General features: G+C 38.0%; 1 protein-coding gene across 3 annotated transcripts in view; it reads right to left on the reverse strand.

Moving 5' to 3' along the window:
• UNC13C (unc-13 homolog C) overlaps window positions 1-23,316 on the reverse strand; it is a 655,668-nt gene that overhangs the window by 41,813 nt on the left and 590,539 nt on the right. For all 3 annotated transcript variants that reach the window (XM_070469257.1, XM_070469256.1, XM_070469255.1), the window contains one exon: window positions 9,944-10,091. In XM_070469257.1, coding sequence (XP_070325358.1) covers window positions 9,944-10,091 — 148 coding nt within the window. The remainder of the gene's footprint in view (window positions 1-9,943; window positions 10,092-23,316) is intronic.

Consider the following 23,316-nt stretch of genomic DNA (forward strand, 5'->3'; position numbering starts at 1 on the left):
AGCAAACAGATGGATACTCAAATTAGGGTCATTTTGGAAGGTTTGAGAAAGAGGCTGTTTATGAAGGTTTAGGTGGTGGTTAAGGAAAACACAAGGACTATAGGCGCTGTTAATACCCATAGTCCCTGAAGCCTGAGGGGCAGAAGTAGCTGCTGGGATCCAAAGGGAGAGTTTTCTAGGGAGGGCAACTTCTAGAGACTTAGAGTCAAAGGACAAAGTCAGTCTGAATGAATGAATGGATCATGCCCCGAGGAATCAGAGAGGAGTATCTGACTTCACTCTTTCCTCCCAGGGAGCTTTGCATGGATTCCCTACCGACTGAACCCAGTGGGAACCAAACAGTAAGAGAATCCATAGTTGTAATCCATACAGCCCAGCCTCCTAGGGAGAGAGGACGGTGGCAAATGAAAGATATTCAGCACAGTCTTTCATTGGAGTTTAACTAGCATTTAGCACAAAGCCTGACACATAGAAAATGCTCCTAAAGATGAGTTCGTTGTGACCCTAAGTCTCTCCATCTAACTTTATATAGCCCTTTGAGTTTCTCCAGTGGCACTTACTATCTTCTGCCTGTACAGAAACTACTGAACATCATTAGCCATCAAACTGTGAGCTCCTCTCTTTCCCCCCTTTCTCCTTCCCTCCTTTTCTCTCCCTCTTCCTCTCCTTTTGGCTATAAATACACTAGCTTTCAATAAAGATTTGTAATTGCATCAGTTCAAATATGAGGACTATGTCGTATCACATAATTCTAAATTTTCTGCATTTAACTTTCCAGCATTTATTTTTTTCTAAAATTCACTAAATTCACCTCCTTTGTATCTAGCACTGTTATGAGCACTTAGATTTGAAGGATGAGTAGGCAAGGTCCCATCTTCCCAAGGTTTACATTAGGAGAGTAGAGAAATGTAGATAAGCAATCATGATATGATATTATGTGCAAGGGGAATGTTACAAAATGGTATTTCTGCTGGTGGGCCCAAGGGTGAGAAGAGTAGAAAAGAGAGAGAGGACCAAAGTAGCAACAGCTTTGTGCTTACACACACCCATGTGCACACACACACATATACACACACACAGAGTGGACTCGAGAGGTGAGAAATCAGGCTATATGTTAATAGAAAGGGCTTTCTGAAAGCAGAATGCATTTGCTTAATTTCAACCTCGATTCCTGTGGTATAATTACTTCCAATTAACATTCAAAAGATTCTCAGGCCACTAAGTATGCCCAGTACAGGGGTTCAGAATGAGACGAAACTGGGGAAGTAAGGAAGATGTTCTTGAGGAGAGATTTTCTTGCTGATATGAAAACAATACCAGCTGAAAGATTATCTCCTGGGCAGCAGGGAGCTTTAGTCATACCAGAATGAGAGGTAAGGAGGATGAAGCAACTTCAATTACTCAAAACTACAGAGAAGAGAGCTTGAGTTGTAGAAAGTCATAATGACAGATTCTGCTTTCTTTGCTGATTAAATTAAGTGTGATACAGTGGGAAGGGTGTTGCCTCTGCCACTCACCTACATGACTTTAGCAAGTTTCTTAATATATTTGTGATTCATTTCTTACCCTGACAAGTGTGGATGAAGTTACTTACCTGGCAGGATTGTTGGGAAAACTAGCACAGTGGTGGCCAACTTGCTTTTGATTGCTCAGCATTACTGTCACCTTATCTAACACATTTCTACCCTGGGAAAGGATTGAGTGTTCTCAGAACCATATCACATCACCACTCCTGTTTAAGCTTTTTATGTACAGCTCTTTGATTGCACTGAAGAGCCTCATCTAGAGTAGAATGTCTTCAGACCAACTGCAGTGTTTGAAGAGCCAAATCACACAAATCCTCCTCAGTTTTTCCACTGTATCCCCAAAGAAATGCTAACCCCTCATCTTGGAAGGCAGTACTAGCTAGTCGAATCCCACTGTTCCAGGGGTAAGACGATGGTATAGGTCTGTTGGAGGGGATTCTGGTTATCTAGTGATCTCTGACAGCCTGATTAAGTAAAATGAGAAACCAGCTCTGAGTATGGTTTCAAATCAGTATTAAATTGAAGATGGCTGAATGGGTTTTAATATGATTTCCCCACATATCCTGAAGACATTCTTCAGCATTTTCCATAGGTGGGATCAAGGTGAAGTTCCAGCTGTGGCCCTTCACCTTAAAACTAATCTCTTTATTTCAATGCCAGCTCTTCTGCCAACTAAATACCATTAATGTTAAGTTCTACATTTCTGATTAGAAGAGATCTTTTCTACAGTAAACCACTTCACAAAGAGTTTCTTTTCTTCTTATGAACGTATCTTTTATAATTTGAACAACATGATTAGAGATAATGCTTTGTATATAATGAACATATTGAAGCATATTCATAGGTTCAAAATGTAGCTATTTGATGTACATTTTACATGAAAATATACTATACTTTAGCAGAAAATAGGTTATTATAATGATCAAAATGGTATTTAAATTTTAAGAAATTTCAAGTAAGCAAGGACTCAAAGATATTGCTCATAAAGAGTTCAGAGGATAGAGTACAGAATAAAAACATTTAATTTCATATATTTCAATTTATACAGTCATTTCTTTTTGCTTTATGAACCAGTTGTAACTTAGACAAAAAAATTCCCTTTGGAAAGATTTTTAGATTTAAGTTCCTCAAACTGTGATAAATGCTCAGGTAAGGAAACAGAATATGACCTAGGATAGCTCAGCAATTAATCATTCTGTACCTCATTCTAAATTGTTATCCACTGAAAAAAATTCTACTTAATATGTTAAAGTTTTGTACATTTTTCACTGTCTTCTACTGTATGAAATATTTGAAAAGCCCTTGGTATAATGAAATAGCTGTTAGAGAAGCTTTTTTGTTAACGATGATGAATAATGTAATTAAGATGCAAGAAATGAATTTTGTACCAGCTTCTAAAACTGTAAGTAGCATATCTTTGAGAAACAACAAGGAAAAAGTATAAATTTTCAAGGTAACTACCCAATTTAAACCATAGGGTCAATTTCAAGAGGAAGAATTTGGTAATTATTACAAATCTGAATATAAGTTCTACTAATGTTACACAAAATAGTGTTAAAAAGTGCCTTAGAGTTCCTTACACTATCTATTGGTCAAACATAAGTAGTGATATGGTGAATTTTCCTTTAAAAACAAAATAAACATTGCTTCCTCATAAAAATATACTGAGGATATGCTTGACCTATTGGGATTTTAAAATTAAGAATGCAAGTATATTCTTCCCTGGACAGTTTCTGCATCCAAAATACCTTTCTCTTTCTACTTTCATGACTCAGTTTTTCCACTGACTATTCTACCTTTCTTTGTCTACCTGAGTCAAATTTTTCCCTCTTCTAACATGATTTATGTTACATCACTTCTCACATTGTTTCAGTCTAGTATTAGTGCAAGGTGTCCCAGCATCAGCACTACTGCCATCTGGAGACCTAAAGATAAGTTCCTATTGTAGGAAGCTGTCCTGTACACTGTATGGTGTTTAGCAGCCTCCCTGGTCTCCATCCACTAGATACCAGTAACAAACACCACTCCCAGTGAAAGGATCAAAGCTCCTCAGACATTGACAGATGCCCCACAGGGACGAAATCACCTCTGCATGAGAACCTCCATAGTAGAGCACCTGGTGTACATAGCACTAGGTTCAGCTTTGAATATATACCCTATGGTACGCGACCTCAGAGGTGATACTCAGTAAATATTTGTTAAATGAATACAGGGTATTTGTTGCTGTTCAAAGTGAATGCAGGGTATTTTTTGCTGTTCAGTCGCTCAGTCATGTCTGACTCTTTGCAACCCCATGGACTGCAGCATGCCAGGCTACCCTGTCCTTCACCATATCCCAGAGCTTGCTCAAATTCATGTACATTAATCAGTGATCCCATCCAACCATCTCATCCTTTATCATCCGCTTCTCCTCCTGCCTTCAATCTTTCCCAGCATCAGGGCCCTTTCTAATGAGTTGGCTCTTCGCATCAGGTGGCCAAAGTATTGGAGCTTCAGCTTCAGCATCAGTCCTTCCAATGAATATTCAGGATTGATCTCCTTTAGGATTGACTGGTTTGATCTCCTTGCAGTCCAAGGGCCTCTCAAGAGTCTTCTCCAGCACCACAGCTCAAAGGCATCAGTTCTTCAGCATTCAGCCTTCTTTATGGTCCAACTCACACATCCATACAGGACTACTGGAAAAACGATAGCTTTGACTAGACAGAACTTTGTCAGCAAAGTAATGTCTCTGCTTTTTAATATGCTGTCTAGGTTTGTCATAGCTTTTTTCCCAAGCAGCAGGTATCTTTTAATTTTGTGGCTGCAGTCACCATCTGTAGTGATTTTGGAGCCCAAGAAAGTAAAAAGTCTGTCACTGTTTCCCCATCTATTTGCTATGAAGTGATGGGACTGAATGCCATGATCTTAGCTTTTGAATACTGAGTTTTAAGCCAGCTTTTTCACTCTCCTGTTTCACCTTCAAGAGGCTCTGTAGTTCCTCTTTACTTTCTGACAGATGGTGTCATCTGCATATGTGAAGTTACTGATATTTCTCCTGGCGATCTTGATTCTATATAGCCTTGATGAATTCCTTTCCCAATTTGGAACCAGTCCATTGTTTCATGTCTGGTTCTAACTGTTGCTTTCTGACCTGCATACAGGTTTCTCAGGAGGCAGGTCAGGTGGTCTGGTATTCCCATCTCTAAGAGTTTTCCACAGTTTGTTGGGATCCACACAGTCAAAAGCTTTGGAGTAGTCAATAACACATAAGCTGATGTTTTTCTGGAATTCTCTTGCCTTTTCGATGATCCAACAGATGTTGGCAATTTGATTTCTGATTCCTCCCCTTTTCTAAATTCAGCTTGAACATCTGGAAGTTCTCAATTCACATACTGTTGAAGCTTGGATTGGAGAATTTTGAGCATTACTTTGCTGGCAAGTGTGATGAGTGTAATTGTGCAGTAGCTTGAACATTCTTTGGCATTGCCTTTCTTCGGGATTGGAATGAAAACTAACCTTTTCCAGTCCTGCCACTGCTGAGTTTTCCAAATTTGCTGGCATATTGACTGCAGCACTTTCACAGAGTATAGTGGTATTTCATTACTGCAGTACATTGTTAGACTAATAAACGTGTTACTCTTATAAACTGATCTGTCAGTTTCACTTGAGGACTTAAGAATACTCATCTATCCATTTTGAATTTGTTTTCCAGTATTTGGAACAGAAGGAAGAGTGTTTTTCCAAATTTATAGAGTTCAATTGACTCTTTGGCTCATAAATTTCTAATGAAACTCCACCACTTATCATTTGTTCTATTATTATTGGAAAAAGAGGACATCTAAATCTATTCTAAAAAGAGATCAAAGAAAGAGGAAGAGAAGGTGAAAACAGAGAGAATTGAAAAAGAGAAAATAAAGAATAAAAAAAAGAATAAGTGAACAAGGTACAGAGTGTTCTTCTGTACCACAAATGCATTGATGTAAAAGTTAAATTAAAAATATTTTCAAAGGAAAGTAGTATATCTTTCAGTTTGAAGACAGTGAAAAACATAACCCAATTAATTATTCATTTTTCCTTATATTTAATGTTATAATTAATTTTCAACACAGACAAGGATAATGCAGAACGGAGAAAGAGATGCAAAAGAGCATTTTAACAAAAGAAAAGGAAAGAAGAAAATGGACTAAGGGAAGAGTTTATGAGAATATGAGAACAAAAAATGGATACTTTAAAAAGCACAGTTAAATTTCTAAAGGATTCCAATGTCTTTTACACAGCATGTTGATTAACACTTGAATGATAATTCATTAATACTTGCACATGTATGAGTTAGATTTTAAGGAGAAAAAAAATCAGTTTGCATTTTATCAATCATAATGTAAAATATTTTTCAAATAATGTTCACTGTGTTATAAGTTGTTTCTCTAATTAGTTCTGTATTCCTAACTTGCGAATTTGTGAGAGAAAAAGCTCAAGTGAAGGGGGAACACTCATTCAGGGTATCTGACCTTTATAACTTAATTATTATCAAGAAGATGCAGGCGTGGTGGTTAAGAGCACGGGATATAGATCTAGAGTAGCTGAACTGGAATCTGGATCCCTACTTTCCAGTAGCGTGACCCTGGATTTGGGTTCCCCTGGGAGTGAAAGCTGAGACAAGCATTCCATGGTAAAGGATCCACCTAGAAAGGCGTCCTCTCAGAGAGGATGGAGCTTCACCTCACAGGGGAATTTTGGAGTTTGTGTGGAACTCATGTTAGAGTTTTCCCAACTGAGGAAGTTAAAGTTTTGTTTTCTTATCTGCCAAAATTCCTATCTTCCATTGGCTGAGGGCAGCTTCCTGGGATATTAACTGTCTGACACCCGAGCTCACCCCAGATGGGGCACCCCAGGCAGACGGTGGAAGCGGTTCTCAATGTGTAGCTTTAGCTCCCACTTCATATCTTATATTTGAAAGACACCATAACACCAGCATGGTCTTTCTAAATTTTATTAACAAAACATAAGATTAGGAGAATATGTTCCCTCACCAATTTAGGGACAACGCCCCTTGTCAGCTTGGAAGCAGTTATGGAATGAGGACGACGCCCCTTTCCCTAGGCAACATAATTCTCCTAAAAGGAAAGGGGGGGATGAGAGAGTCATTTCCTAGGCAGGTTGATAAGAAGTCTAGGGGTCCCCAAGGAGAGGGAGGTCTGGGATATTCAAAGAGGAAGAAAGGACAAACTTTTTTACTTTTTTTCCTCTACATTCCTTAGGATTATATAACAATAATGTATCCTGCCTGAGGACAGTCTTTGGATTAAACCCTCTGGCTAATTCTGTTATCTTAAAACATAAATTATGGGAGTAGGTCTGGTCTTTACAAGGATGTATCCTGCCTGAGGACAATCTTTGGATTAAACTTTCTGGCCAACTCTGTTATCTTTTTTTTTTTCAACTCTGTTATCTTAAAATGTAAATTATGGGAGTGGGTCTGGTGAGGTCTTTGCAGCCTCCAGACATTCTTTGGATTCATTGGAGAGTATATAACTCCATTGCTAATACTAGCAAAGGGGGTACTCTTTTGCCCCCTTCTGATGCCTGTGTCAGAATCTTTCTTTATCTCCTTTATACTTTAATAAGTATATTACACACACAAAGCAAAAATTAAATATAATAAATCTTCATGGGTATTTGATACTGTGCCAAATCTAGAAAATTATTTTAATTGCAATAGTATTTAAACTGGAAACTGAAACTCCCATCTGATCATTTTGGACTCTTCCTTGTACTATGATAAGGAAAACAAAAAGGGGGAGAGTTGATCCCACTATAATTGTAAATACTCATCTGCAGGGATATAAGAGTGGCACCCAAGTTCCTCTCTTTTAATACAGCCCAATTCAAACTGTTCCTAAGACCAGTCCATTTAAATAAGACTCTTTAGAAGTCAGCTTTTCCATGTTTCTTTGTCATTTAAAGAACCTGAGGAAGCTGAGGTTCTTTAGAAGACAAAGAGAACGTGGACCGGCCTCAGGCATTTGGAAGTCATTTAGGGTCTGTTACAGAAAATGGAGATTGTGTCCTTTAATATGTTCTATTATGGTTGTGTTATAAAGAATTCTAATATTCAGTGAATTTTCCTCTTATCTCTCCTTTTCATATTTTATGAAGGATATGGTATTGTTGCTCACTTTATTATTCAGTCTATGGTAATGAGTATTGAGATAGGATTGTGATAGAATAAAGAGATAAATAGAAACTCAGAAACACTGCATCTATTAATTGGGTGAGCCTGGCTTGCCTCATTTTTGATTGAACAAGGGTTGTGCTATATTAGGCAGCAGTATTTCTTCCTTCCCCTTCTCCTCCAATTTAAAAGTATAAACAACTATCTGAGCAGGTAGAGAGGAGAGTTGTAGAGAGATGGCAGGTGACAGTGAGGAAGTCCTCATGATCACCAAAAACGTGGAAAGAATATATAAGCTCCACTGGGCTCCATGGGAAGAAGCTGGTCATCAGTTTTCTTGCTGAGACCTCATTCCAGAGGGCTGGACACTAGGAGATGTTCAAGAAGCAAGAAGCCATGGTATGTGCTGCAGGAGGCAGCAACCGAGGGGTCCCTGAAGGGACCTGGGGTTGAGCGGATAGGAGGTTCCCTAGCATGGGGCCCCTGGGAAAGTTAGCGTGTGGATTCAACTGTAAGGGGACATTGAAGACATTGCCTCCTCCCCTTCAGTTTCTGCCCCCAATACCCTGAAGCAGAGAGCTATCTAGAAGATGATGGGGAAGGAGAGTAGAGGGCACATCAAACTCCCCCCATACCTCAGGTCCTGTGGACCTGATCATGGTGGGCTGGGACCAGCTGGAGGGATGGCAAGGGAGGGACAGAGGAGGAGATGGGAATAGTTTCCATGGAGCATGCTTGAAGGTAACTATCAGAGAAAAGGCAAAGTCATTTCATATCTAAAGCTTACCAATTTCAATTATGCAGAAAAAATTTCATTACTGGAAAAAGCCAGAAAAGGGAAGTAAAAATGAAAGACCAAGACTAAAATAAGTTACATAGTCAGGGATTATTGGGATAATGAATCCTCTTACTCCCCCACTCCCCATATATTTTTAATGTTGCCATACAATTCATACAAAACAAACATGTGTGCCAAATTCCATACACCAAAGTTGATATTCATATGTAGTTTTTTGGTTTGACATCTATGCTGAAACATGGGTTGTAGCATGTATAATTATACATGTATACATTATACACATATAATGTATACCTACAAAAGCAAAGCTAAGTTTTTAAACACATTCTCTTGAGAATAAAGCAACAACACTATTATGATGAGTTGTGTTAGAATTGCATTCATATTTGTAGTTTAGAAAACCTTGAGGGATCATGATTCAAAGAGTAATGTATCTCTTGACAAGGGCTTATGACCTCAACTCTTTTATCCTCTTTGGAACCATCTTAAGATGTAATCTGGGTTTGAAGACTGAATTAAGAGGAGTGTTTGTAGCATTTATTGGACACTGTCAGAAAGCACAAAGTATTAGACAGGTCAAGCAGCCACCTAGCGCCTACCTTGGTATTATCTTCAGTGCAGTTAGAAAAGTGAAAATATCCATGATGAAACACAGATAAGTCTGAAGGATTTTCATCAAGAAAAAAAAAATCTGTGTGCTTCCTTTGGAAGGATCTCTCATGAAAGAAGTTGTGTCCTCCTCCTTATTTTGATTATAGTGGGGTGCAATTTATTATGTTCTAGAATTTGAGCCTGCAGTTGACTTTTTTTTTTTGACTTAGAGTGACATTTTCAGTAATCACTCAGAAATTCCAGATCTTAAATGCATGTAATTACCAAAATATAATAAATCACAAAGCAACTTGAAAGACAGGTTATTTAACAGTAATATCCTAGAAGCTTATGAGGTGGGAACTTTGCCATATGAAATAGATCTGAGTTTCCACTAACATACTTGGCCCTCTTCAAAGTAAGACTTAGAATCTTCTCCTATAAAATTAAGATCAAATGAGATTTCCCTCCTGATAACCCAAGAGCAGGAGATTTTTTTTCATTTGAAGTTAGGATTTGAGGAATTATTGTATTTTAGAAGTTACTGAGACCAATAAACACTGATTATTTTGTACTAATTTGAGAATATCAGAGTTATGGTTATTCACAACTATGGTTTACTAAATGTTATGAAATTAAAATCAATAGCAAAGGTCAATTCTTCCATACAGTTTTAGTATTAAGCATATCTCAGTATTATTGAAATTATTTATCAAATAAGTTTCTACAAATTGAATAATTTTTTTACAAATCATAATCTTCATATTGATGCTTTAATTTATTATAGTCAAATTACAGATATTATTTATAATGATTTCTACATTGAAGTTAAGTTGTATTCAGTTTACCTCTGTTCATGTCCAATGTGTTACTTACTCTGTGAGGTTTGGGTGTCTATGAATTTCTTTATCAGGGCATCAGTCGTTTGGGTATAAAGACTGAGAGCATATCTCAAAGACTGAAGATCTGGGCTTTTCTCTAAGAAATTCTTTTTCAGGCCATTTCCTCCAGCATGAAAGTATTGCTAGAAAGAAAAGAAAAACAATGTAAGAGGAGGCATTTAGAAAGAAGTATTAGATGAGGGATTTTATGGCCATAATCAGGAGGCTCAGATGGGATAATACAGTATGATCAACATAAGATAGATCCAAAGACATAGTACCATACGGCCATTACCACGTCATCGCCATGTAGTTCAGGCTACCTTAGTATCTCAAGTGTTACTCTCATTTAAAACTTTAGTTAAATGGGATCATGAAGACATAGAGGCTGAATGCTTACAGAATGCTAGGTTTAAGATAATGTGTCAACTCGATTGTTGACTTCTGTTTCCAGAGCATGAGAAAAACATCCAGGGTTGTCAGATTTCACAAATAAAGTATCTTCTGGTCACATGTTTTCCAGATACTGATGTGCAATTCTAGGCCAAGTGCCCACTGCTCCCACCTTCCCTGTGATCTAATCACAGTGGTACACACACATAGGCCACCCTGAGGATGCAGAGTGGTCCTTATAAATCCAGCATCCCCTAAACTGTGTCTGAGAAAGGTAATAAAACAGTTTCTTTCTTCTTATTTTTCTTTGCTACAGGCATCCAACAAACTCAAAACATCACCATATTTATAGGTTAAATAATAGAGAAGATATATATTTGACAATAAATATGGTCATTGGGGGATGTTAGGGTTTCTAATGTTGCAAGTATTAAGCACAGATATCACTTCAGAGGGCAGATTATCTATCTTAAGACATATGATAGAGCTAAGGATGTTATTTCCCAGCAATTTATAGATAGCGTGTTTATTGTATTCTGTTCAGTTTAGATAAATGGGTCGGTCTTTCTTTCCCTGTACCAACAACGCTGACCCTCACCCACACTGCAGCCTGGCTCACTAGGATCTAGGATCCTCACAGAATGGCATGTTTTTAAAAAGCTCAACAAATGATTCTGATACACTCTCCTGTGTGTCGTTGGTCTAGCCTATTTTAGAGATTTCCAAGGTAAAACATGTCAACTGAAAATTCAAAATTACTTCAGTTTTCCTCCCTCTGCAGAAACAAATTCTGAGCATTTGTAGGCATTTGGTCATAATTTTAGAGACTATAATATTGAGAAAATTCAGGGCACAGGCCTGAGAAAGTAGGCAATGGGGATATAAATTGAAGAATCTGTGCTACAATCACAAACTCCTTCCTCAAAGAGAAAAACCCATGGTCACTTACAATTCCATTCCATTCTAGCTGAGCGCACGGTGAAAACACAAATTGCACTTAAATCCACCAATGGTTATGAAGAGGAGGCAGAGAAAAATGGGGAAAGCCTTTTCTTATTTTTGAAGGGATGACAAAGATTTAATGTTTAAACATCTTCTATACCTTGATCTTTATAAATATTAGATATTGTGACATATAGAAAGCATTTATTGTAGAGCTAGAGTCCAGAATTGTTTCAGTTGCCTTGGGGGATGAAAAGATATCAGAATTCCTTTCTTCAGGAAATGTGATACGATACTTAAGTGGAAAAGTATTAATGAATGTACTGAGAGGGGAGTGTTGCTTGGAATTGACTGCTTTTCCTGGAGGAGTGGTGGGGTGAGCTCTGGAGCTCTGTTCACCTAATGAACCAGGGAAGCACCAGATGAGATAACACACCCTACTTGCAGAGAGCTGCAGCATAGACTGAACCACGACGTGGCGGCTTCTCAGGAGGGGAAAGCATTCGTCCATTCATTGTTTCCCAGACAAGCTCCAATCTTATCATACCTGAGCATAAGTGGTGGAGGCTTGTTAGCAAAGTACAGTAAGAGTAATGAGCTGCAACTAAGATGATGTTTCGTGATCTCTTGGGACTATATGTAGTTGTCAGAAAAAATTGCAAAAAACTTTGAAATGGGCAAAAGTGTTTAATGAGCACTCCGTCTGTGATACCTATCTGAGTTATCCTCACTTTTCACTGTCTTGGAGCTGTGTGTGTGCTCAGTTGCTCAGCTGTGTCTGACTCTCCGCAGCCCCAATGGAATGTAGCCCGCCGGGCTCCTCTGTGCATGGAATTTTCAGGCAAGAGTACTGGAGTGGATTGCCATTTCCTCCTCCAGGGGATCTTCTTGACCGAGGGATCGCACCTGAGTCTCCTGTATCTCTTGCATTGCCAGATGGGACTCTTTACCACTAGGTTCACCTGGGCTATGTAAAACTCTGTAGAAAGTGGATAAAAATGCATATGACTCCTGTCCAAAGAGATGCAAATTATTTCTGGTGGGATGCAACTGATCACTGTTTTGTGGCCAGATCTGTTTTGCCTGTGTTCAAATTTATTTCAACTTTCCACATTGCTTCCTTTATGTGAAGCTCTTGGGATTCTTCTTTGAGCCAATTGTAAGATCTTACTGGTTGTCTCATTAATTGATGAGTTAAATAATATTTTTGACAAGTTTTATAACTGCATGAGTGTCACAGTTATACTCTTATTTTTTTAATTTTTATTGGAGTATAGTTGATTTACAATGTTGCTGGTTTCTGTTGTATAGCAAAGTAAATCAATTATACATATATGCATATCCACTCTTTTATATTCTATTCCCATATAGGTCATTAAAGATTACTGAGAAGAGTTCTCTGTGCTGTACACTAGGTTTTTACTAGTTATTTTATATATAGTAGTGTTTATATTGTCAATCCCGAACTCCCAGTTTACCCCTTCCTCCCTTCTTCCTTTGTAACCATAAGCTTGTTTTCTACATCCGTGACTCTATTTCTCTATTTCTGTTTTGTAAATAGGTTCACTTTGACCATTTTCTTAGATTTCACATATAAGCAATATCATATGGTATTTGTCTTTCTCTATCAGACTTACTTCGCTCAGTAAGACAATCTCCTAGGCCAACCATGTTGCTGCAAATGGCATTTTTTTCATTCTTTTTATGGCTGAGTACGATTTCATAGTGTGTGTGTGTGTGTATACATATATATATATATATATATATATATATCTTACATCTTCTTTATTCATTCCTCTATTGATGGACATTTAGGCTGCTTCCATGTCTTGGCCATTGTAAATAATGCTGCACTGAACACTGGGGTACATGTGTCTTTCTGAATTATGATTTTCTTCAGATATATGCCCAGGAATGGGATTTCTGGATCATATGGAAGATCCATTTGTAGTTTTTTTAAGGAATGTCCATACTATTCTCCATAACTGGTTGTACCAATTTACATTACCACCAATTGTGTGTGGGGATCCCTTTTCTGTATTTTTTTTAATCACAGTTTCAATTTCATAACTTGTGATTGGTCTGTTTATATTTTTAAATTATTCCTGATTCAGTCTTGGAAGGTTGCACCTTTCTAAGAATTTGTCCATTTTTTTCTAGGTTGTCCATTTTATTGGTTTATAGTTGTTTGTAGTATTTTATATTTCTGTGATATCAGTTGTGACAGCTTCTCCTTTTTCATTTCTAACTTTATTGATTTAAGCCCTCTCCCTTTCTTCTTGATGAGTCTGGCTAAAGGGTTATCCATTTTATTTTTCTTTTCAAAGAACCAACTGTTAGGTTCATTGATTTTTGCCATTGTTTTCTTTGTCTCTATTTCACTTACGTCTGCTCTGATCTTTATGATTTCTTCCTTTCTCCTAACTTTAGGTTTTATTCTTTTTTGTCTCTAGTTGCTTTAGGTGTAAGATTAGGTTTACTTGAGATTTTTCTTTTTTCCTGAGGTAGAATTGTATTACTATAAACTTCCCCCTTGGAACTGCTTTTGCTATCCCATAGGTTTTTGGGTTATCATATTTTCGTTGTCATTTTGTCTCTAGGCATTTAAAAAAAAAATTCCACTTTGCTTTCTTCAGTAATCAAATACTCTTTTAAAACAAATGATCTTTCACAGTGTATGTAGAGTAGCATGGTGACAACCTTAATAGAGATTACTGTCTAATTTGTGAGGAAGGGCCATCGCCTGTGGCTTACCCTACAGAGCATCAGTGATGGGGTGACCTTCCTGGCCGTTCTCTCTTCCTCTTCTCCCTTAACAAATATTTACTAAATCTGTGTTGAGAACCAGAACTTACTCCAAGGATATGAAGCAAAAGATGCCTAGAGATTGTTCCCAAAGGGACTGTGATCAAGTAGGAAATGTTATTGTCAGTGAATGACTCCAATGATATGTTGGAGGCGTAATAAAGAGAATTTAAAAAGACAGACAATAGGACTGGGAAATAATGTTGTTGCTGAAGGAATCAATAAAGACTTTCAAAGAGGTGACACCTATGGTGTCTTGTTTATTAACACTGCCATTTTCCACTTCAGCAGCCACCGGATAATTTACCACTATGGACTAAAGAAGGGGAAAGTCCCACTAGGCAACTGAGAGGAACTGCTTGAGAAGAACTGAAGTACAGGTATTCCCCATCCTTTGAAAATTGGCTTTATGCCACTTCACTTTTGTAGATGACCTACATTAGTACTGTTTTTGCTAACCAAAAAATACATGAAAATGATTTTCACTTTTGTAAAAAAAAAAAAGAGGAGATGTTAAAACAGCAGTGAGCTCTTAGAGGCAGTGTACATCCTGGGTAGTGAGAGTGGTACTACCCAGCGCCTAACCCAGGAATTACACCCAGCGTCTAAGCATCAAGCTGCCATGGTTTTGGACTGCTTGATCTCGATTTATTTTGTGCATCCCTTAGCAGGATGAGTCCTAAGGTAATTGCTTCTTGCCTATGTCATTTCAGCTAATGAAAGGTTTCATAGGAATGCTCTCCTTTCCTGTAGTGGGGGATACCTGCCATTTCTTTGGTACAGTTTAAAATACACTGTTTTAGTACTGTCACTCTATTTTCATTACTGACCTTGTGCTTCCTGAAAGTTACAAGTTGCCTTTAGGAAGTAGAAAGCCTTGAGAAGTTAAGAGATTTCACAAAGCTTTTTAATACATTAAAGGCTGTGCGATTCACAGTGGTAGGGAAAACTGTTTGACCTTTCACTAACATACCTGTCCTTAAAATTATTAGACTATAGGACACCTATCACACAGGACATCTACTAACTCTCAGGGACACACAAGTGTTCCATGGAATATTGTTAAGGAAACTCTAGGATAGAAGAATGTAACTGGACTTAATATAATTGGGGTATTTTTGAGGGCCTAGAAGACTTTATGTAAAAACTGAATTAGAGTTAGGCTATAAAAGCATAAACTATGTACAGTATTTGTCTTGAAACTCTCTAATAACTTTATAGGAAGACATGTTTTCACTAAAAAGGCATTATTCTGTAGGCTTTCAATACATGGGGAACTAATCATATGGTGAAGACATAAATAAGGTATGAGCTTGTTCCCGAGAAAAGCCTGAGGGTCTCTGTAGAGTTTCAGGTTATGATCCAGAGCTGACTTGTTCGTTTTGAGCCATGAAGTGTTTTGCGTCATTTGCTAACAGCTCTAGGAGGACAGTAAGTGAACAATAGAAGATTTGTAAGGGCAGAAATGGTGCCTTTATCTTTTTTTTTTTTGCCTTTGTCTTTTAAGTGCATTGTATAATAGAAGATGTTGTAAGACAAACTCAGGCCAGAGGTAGCACTGTTAGGAGAGAAAACAAGTTGCAGGAAGCTAAGCATGAAAGCCTCAGTTCAGTGGTTCAGTGAACACAGATAAATAACACACACCATGGGCTCCTCCTTCACAGAGAAAAGGAAATGATTTCTATGGTTATGCAAATGCCAACCTGATGACAAGGAAAAAAGGAAAAGGTCTGTATTCACAATAAAATTTTTATTGCAAAGTAAAGAATGGGGGTAACATGGCTTAACATCAGTAAAATTTTAGAGTCTTAAAGTTTTCCTCATGCTCAAATTTAATATGATTTAGTAATTGATGAGGTAGCTATCAAAGCTAATGAAATCTGATCATGTGTTAGTATCATGATAGGTCAAGACAAAGGGTTGTCAGCATTCTCTGCTGATTAGAACATATCTGGAATATGAGGTTGGTTCTTTGGCATCACCATTTTATGAGAAATATAAAATGGAAATTGCCTCAAGGTAGATGACCAGAACTTTGTAAGCTCTAGAAGGCATGTTATTCAATAAACAGCTGTAGATAACTTGGGGCAGCATGATCGTTTTCTTTAATGTCTGAAAGGCACTGAAAAGGGGAAGACATAGAAAAGGAAATGGAATTATTTTATAGTAGTTTTAAAGGGTAGAAGGAGAACCAATTCATAATTAGAAGCACTGGGGAAGCAGATATCAGTTTGATATAAAGAAAATATTTTATAAGAAGTGTATCTTAAAACCTGAAGCTGCTACATGTGAATTAGTAAGGTCCCATTACTGGCCATTATTAAGGGATGGTCAGTTGGCCAGAGGGCTCCCCTGGTAGCTCAGCTGGTAAAAAATCAGTTTGCAACGCGCAGGAGACTCTGGTTTGATTCCTGGGTCAGGAAGATCCTCTGGAGAAGGGATAGGATACCCACTCCAGTATTCTTGGGCTTCCCTGGTGTCTCAGATGGTAAAGAATCTGCCTCTAATGTGGCAGACCTGGGTTCAATCCCTGGTTTGGGAAGATCTCCTAGAGGAGGGCGTGGCAGCCCACTCCAGTATTCTTGCTTGGAGAATCCCCATGCACAGAGGAGCCTGGCAGGAGTCAGACACGACTGAGGGGCTAAGTGCAGTGCAGAATAGCACAGTTGGCCAACAACACCGTAGGTAACATGTTTCTATGTGAGCAGGAAAAGGGACATGTCAGTTTCTGTTTTCAGTTTCAAGATATTAGAATCCTTTTCACTTCTTTGACCTGTTCTTTGCTCTAAAATGTGCTAGAAAACACTCCTTGTCTTTCCTCTATGCAGTGTGATTTGCATAGGTTATTTAACCTCACAGAGTATTGGTTATTTCCTCTGTAGAATGGGAACAGAAACAGCCATCTCGCCTGACTATGGTGTCATAAAGATGAAATTAATTACACTGTCTGGAAGATTTTTGTGAACTATAGAGTTCCTTCTACTTATAAGATAAGCTTTATTGTGAGAATAACTCCCCAGATTCTGTCCTTGCTTTTTTTCCTAAGCACCAGCCCCTGTCTCTAGCAGTTTACTAGATACTTATTTCCATGTTCCTGTCACTATATCTAACACCAAGGTGGAAAGAGAAAAATGACCCTCCTGACTGATTTGCCATTTTTCTCTGCGGGACCAAGCTTCTCAACCACTTGGCTAAAACTGAGTCACCCTGGACTCCTCCATCATTCCTGCCTCATTTTTTAGTTGCCAAGTTCCAGTGACTGGGCCTTTCTGTGTCACTTATAGCCATCTTTTACTTTATACTCCTAAGATTACCCTCTTTATGATAGTCCTTGTCATCTTATGCATTAAATAACCATAACTGATCTCCGTGACTACAGTCTTGAACTAGTCAATCCATTCTGCACATTCCTGTAAGACATCCATTGCTGAAATGGTACTTTTAGCATGCCATGTATTAATATTTTGAATATCATCTTCTTTCAACCCCAACATTTCCTGTAACCTCGATGTTATACTGCTTCACTATGCAAATTTCCAGTTAAATCCAGTCCAGTCCACTGAGTGGTCTAATCATTGACTCCCAGCCTTCTGGTCTTGTGCCTTTTCATGGTCAAATTCTTTCTCCCTGAGTATGTTCAAGCCATGAGTCTTCCTCCAAAGAAAACTAGTATCTTTCCTTTCCAGTCAGTGAGCTGTCATCTGTTCTTTGTATCAGTCTTTCATATTTCCCTGATTTCTGGAGTTCATGGTAGTTGCTAACTCCCCTAAATCCTTCCCACTTTTATATGTGTCCCCTCCTCAAGCCCAGTAGCATCTGTATCACCCTATTCCATCTCTGACATGATATTTTTTGTAAGTTAACACATATCATTACTTAATTTTCAACAGGCCTTCCCTGCCTTTAAATCTAGAAACTCCTGCAGAAAGAGAATAGCACTGCTTCCTAGAGGGGAGTCTCAGAAAGCACCAGAAATCTTAGGAGTTTTGTGCCCTTGTAGTGTGAAAATGCTGAGGACAGGACTTGGACTGTTACTTGGGGCAAAGAGTAAGATTTAAGAGCATCATTGAGAGAGAATGAGTGGTTTATTAGGAAAGGAGGAAAACAAAGAAAAAATCTAGTTTTACTAGAATATGTGGGGTCTTGGGTTTACCAGTGGAAAGAAGTTCCTTCAAAATAACCAATCCTCAGGCAAAAGGAGATGCAAGTTTGCTTCCTGGGTCAGAAAGAGCCCCTGGAGGAGGAGATGGCAACCCACTCCAGTAGTCTTACCTGGAGAATCCCTGGACACAGGAGTCTGGCAGGCTATAGGATCGCAGAGAGTCAGACATGACTGAGCACCCATGCACCCAGGTAGTATGATGGTTACATTTATGAAGAGTTTTCTATACGATAGGAACTGTTTTCATTGTTTTATATGTGATAACTCATTTTGTTTTTCGACAACACATTCTTAAGTCCTAATAGTACTCCCACAAGAGAGGACAGTAACTTGTACACTCTAGTCTTTCTCTCTTAATCACCCACTGTTCTGATACTCTATCAGTGGTATTCCTCATGTAGTTTCAGATATTTTCTTTACATTTATATCCACCTTCTGATGTTTGTAAAGATTTCCCACCCTCATACAGGAATACATTGCTTCACTAATACATGGGTGAATGATGTGCGTGATGAGGGGCTCTAAAGAGCTTTGTATGAGGTATCATTTTCTTTATCTTAGAAAACAACCATAGATATTTGTGTTTCTTATATTCCTCATGAGAGTGCAAAAATATAGAAAAGTAGAACATTTCAGACCTTAATGTGATTTGTGAGAAAAAAAAAAAAAATAGAACTACTAACTAAAAATTCAGGATACTGTCTGCATGGTTAACAACCCATCCCTTTTATGATCCCAATAAAAATGCTAAATTCTTCTAATTCTTCCCATTTGCCAGATATTTGAAGATCTTTCGCACTCTGTTCTTACTGGCTCATGGAAACATGCTAATGTTTCTTTACAAGTCTGCTGGGAGATTTTACTTCGTTTGTTACATGTACCATTTTGGTAGAAATTACCCATCATCACTCTCTTTCCTTCCAATACCAGCATCAGACTTCTGGAAAATTCATGCAGATGATCTGTTTTGCAAATTTAATCATCACTTGTTTTTAACAACTGAGGTTGCTTTAAAGACTTATTTGATAGCTATTTAAGAAATTATTTTTTAAGACAACAGGAGTCCTCTGTTACACATTGGATCATAATATGCTACTTTCTCCCTTTTGCCAACAAACTGAAGTTCAGATTCTTGGTGTTTACGCTTCACCACTTTGGGTCCAAGTCAATGTGTCTCTTCTATTCTATATATTCCCTTTATTTTTCAGCCAAGTCTTGATCTCCCTCTACATTAGCCTATTTGAAATTTTTAGGCTACCTCATACCTCAGTCACATTTCACTCAAGCTTTTCTCTAAGCCTGTGATGACTTTCCCCCTTGCTTTCCCATTTAATGATCTGAAACCTCCTTCACCAGGCAGCTTTCCTCTAGCCACTCACAGAGAATTTATCACCCTCTCTGCACTTCCCAGTACTTTGTCAGTAACTCTCATATTTTCTGGATTGTAGATGTTTCTGTTCCTAAGTTAAGAGCAAGATCGCTTTAATTTTCAGTCACCTCTTTACATCTCATCATCTTTGTTACATACGGTAAGCTCTCAATGATTTCTGAATTGCAGCACTCCAAACTAGATAGCTTGTTTTGTTCTTCCCGTGAGCACCTGAAGTTTAAATAATGCAGAAACTGTACTTGCAAATGATAAAAAACAATATGCTAAGTAAGAAACAGCCATCAAAATTGACTCTTGAATAATGGATACCAGGATTGTGTAGGACTTGGTCAGGGTGAGAGCCTGAGAGGTATAATATCCCATGTCCTGTTATTTGTCTGGAATCCTGAGTGTCAGAAGTGGTGTTATCTAGGATTTTTCATGGCTGTATATGAATAGATATTCATAGTTAGTCCACATTCTCCCCTGAACATCAAGAAATGCAGATTTCTAGAGGGCCCTAATCCGTGTGTTTTTTTTTTTAAATTTTTTATTGGAGTGCTTTACAATGTTGTGTAAGTTTCTACTGTCCAGCAAAGTGGACATATACACATACCCCCTCTTTTTTGGATTTCTTTCCCACTTAGGTCACCACAGAGCACTGAGGAGAATTCCCTGTGCTAGTCAGTAGGTTTTCAGTTATCTATTTTACACATATTATCAATAGTCTAAATATATACATACATCAATCCCAATCTCCTAATTCATCCCACCCTCTCTTTCTCACTTGGTATTCATATGTTTATTCTCTACCTCTGTGTCTCTACTTCTGCTTTGTAAGTAAGGCTGTCTATACTAGTTTTTCAGATTCCATACATTTGTGTTAATATATGATACTTGTTTTTCTCTTAGTGACTTATTTCACTCTGTATGATAGTCTCCGGGTCCATCTACATCTCTACCAATGACCCAATTTTGTTCCTTTTTATGACTGAGTAATTATATATATACTACATCTTTTTATCCTTTCCTCTGCTGAGGACATTTAGGTTGTTTTCATTATTTTTAGTAAAAACTCTGTATTTCATGGCATGATGTCAAACATTTGCCACATACATTTCAGAGTGTCATGTTTAGGTACAAATAACAAGTGTTCCAGGGTAATTTAGAATGTTGGGAAAAATAAAACCAGCCAGTTTTTTCCCCTATGTTTTTTGAACTTCATCAGAAAATAACTAGGGGATGGTTCAAAGTTAAAAAAAAAAAAAGTCTTGAGATTCATGATACAGTCAAGAGTACATGCTGTCAGAAAAAGCTCTTCTGTTTTTCTTGGAAAGAAACCCACATTTCAGGGAATCTCTTATAAGTCCTGAATCTTCCTGAGATATGAGTTTGAGACTCCAAAACTCAGCTTTAAATAGGGTTTCTGCACTGGCCTTTGTAGCAGCTTGCGCATGCTGATTAAGTTGTTGGCTCAGTGTTGGCAGGCAAATGTAATGCCTCCAAGGCCAACCATGCTAGCTGCAGCGGATCCTGGTAACTATTTCTTGTGCCATGTTCTATTCTTTTGACTTATAGTTGAAACTACCTGTGACTAGTATGACAAAATAACCCAGTCTAATTAGAATTTTAGTATTTAAGTTAACATTTTCATCAGTGCCTGTGTAGAGGCTGAATGAGTTTATATTATTTTAAATCATTAGAAAATAATCTAAATAACTAAAACATGGTATTTTAATTTAGAAAGAACTAATCTATCTGTAGGAATATTACCCATTTTGGCTTGCTGCCTTTTCCTACACCTTGTTAACATTTAGTGAAATAAGAAGGCGTAGAAGCAAGGGCACTGATTTTAGGGTTTGGCATCTTTTCTCAGCTCTGCCAATTACAAGTGACTCTGGACTTAAACCTGCTTTGCCTCTGCTGTTTCATCTGTAAAATGTGAATGATCATTCTTGGTGTACCTAACACCCAGGATGTTTATAAGAATCAGGTGAGAGGATGTATGTATGTGAAAGATGACTGAAAGAATGCACAACACTATTTCAGCTACAGTCTACAAAGTCCATAGCATCCTCTTCCTTCAATTTTCACTTTCTCATGTTCAGCTTATTTGCTTAAATTCACCTAAAGAAGAATTAAGGATCATGTTGTTGGCAGCCTTTGGGAATTAGCCTGGATGGTGTCTACTACTTCAGTATAAGAATATATTTCCCAATAAGTCTCCATCTGACAGTATTCCCTTTGCTGAGCCCCCAGCAGATACTGAAGCACTAGCTCTTGAGACTACAATTCTTTTACGTAGTATTCCTCTTTCTCTTGAATTCTTTTGTAGTAACCATTATAAGCAGTGCCTTATAGTATAATCAGGGTAAATCTCAGAATCAGAAAAGATAAAAAGGAGTCCCAGCTTTGGCAAACTGACTTCAGGGCCATTGGAAGAAATATTAGGTGACTCTCTTCGCAGAGGACAGGAATGAAAGGCTCTCAAAGCAGGTAAAGTGGATGTAGCATGGAGACCCAGAGGAAAAGCTGGGGAGTAGGGAGACTGAAGACCTGACCTCAGGTTCTGAGGTTCTGAAGGACCAAGGTCAGACTCCAGTCCTGGGAAAGAGGATAATGACATGGACTCACTCACTGGATCTTAGATACCAGGCAGTAGGCTTTTTTTTTTTTTAAAAGTGCAAGGCAAGTGTCTGGTCACTGAGGCTGAACTAAAGTACTATTACTAGTGACCTGGGCAGGAAGACAGTATAGTTGTCAACATGTAGACCAGAGGGATTTGCTTGGGGATCAGGATTGTCCCAGAGTTTGGGCAGAACTAGTCTTGTAGGAGGTGGTCATCTGTCCCCATCAAGAAGAACTAGAGAAAAGGGAACATGGGCCGGGTCTGTCAGTACAATGAAGGCCATTATCTATTTTCACAGAACACTTTTTTTCTTGCTCTCTTAAAGTCATCATGAGTGCTGGTATAATTCCAAAGTGCAGTCATTTCTTACTCATATTTTTGAAAATCATTCTTAAAAAGAGCTGGTTTTGTATTTTTCCTTTCTTTCATGTTTTCCATTTTTAAAAATGATTTTGCACAATATTTATATACTTCCAGCCCATACTCTGGCTGCATCTTTAGAAAGTGCACCTCTGTCATCTCAATACCAAAATTCACACACTCTATTTTCTACCAAGTGTCACAAAATTGTCACCTCACAACTTTTATTTTGCAGTTTTTGCAGATGTTCTCTTATTAAATGCTGAAACTGCAAAAATCATGAGGTAATAGCTTTGTGGAGTGTTCGACTGTCATACAAACAGAACTCTGTGCTTTAATGACTCCTGTTATAATATCTGTTTCTGTTTAGTGAGATTATTCTGTGCTTGGAAATGGCTTGTGGTAGCTCGCAGTTCTCTGCTACACTCTTTACACTTCCTTGATAATACGTGCTTCCCCCCATGAAGTGTTCAGACATTGGACACAGTCCAAATTTAGGAGATAAATATTTTACTTTTTAATAAACTTTCACATATAAAATGTATGTATATAAATCTGTAAGGGATCATATGAAAACAAAGAACTCTGATGTTATCTTTTGAGATCTACCTATATTTACCCCACACTACAATAACTTTTGGGTTCCATCCCTGGGTTGGGAAGATCCCCTGGAGAAGGAAATGGCAACCCACTCCAGTACTCTTGCCT

The sequence above is a fragment of the Odocoileus virginianus genome, chromosome 6 (genome assembly GCF_023699985.2).
Source record: "Odocoileus virginianus isolate 20LAN1187 ecotype Illinois chromosome 6, Ovbor_1.2, whole genome shotgun sequence".
Taxonomy (NCBI): Eukaryota; Metazoa; Chordata; class Mammalia; order Artiodactyla; family Cervidae; genus Odocoileus; species Odocoileus virginianus.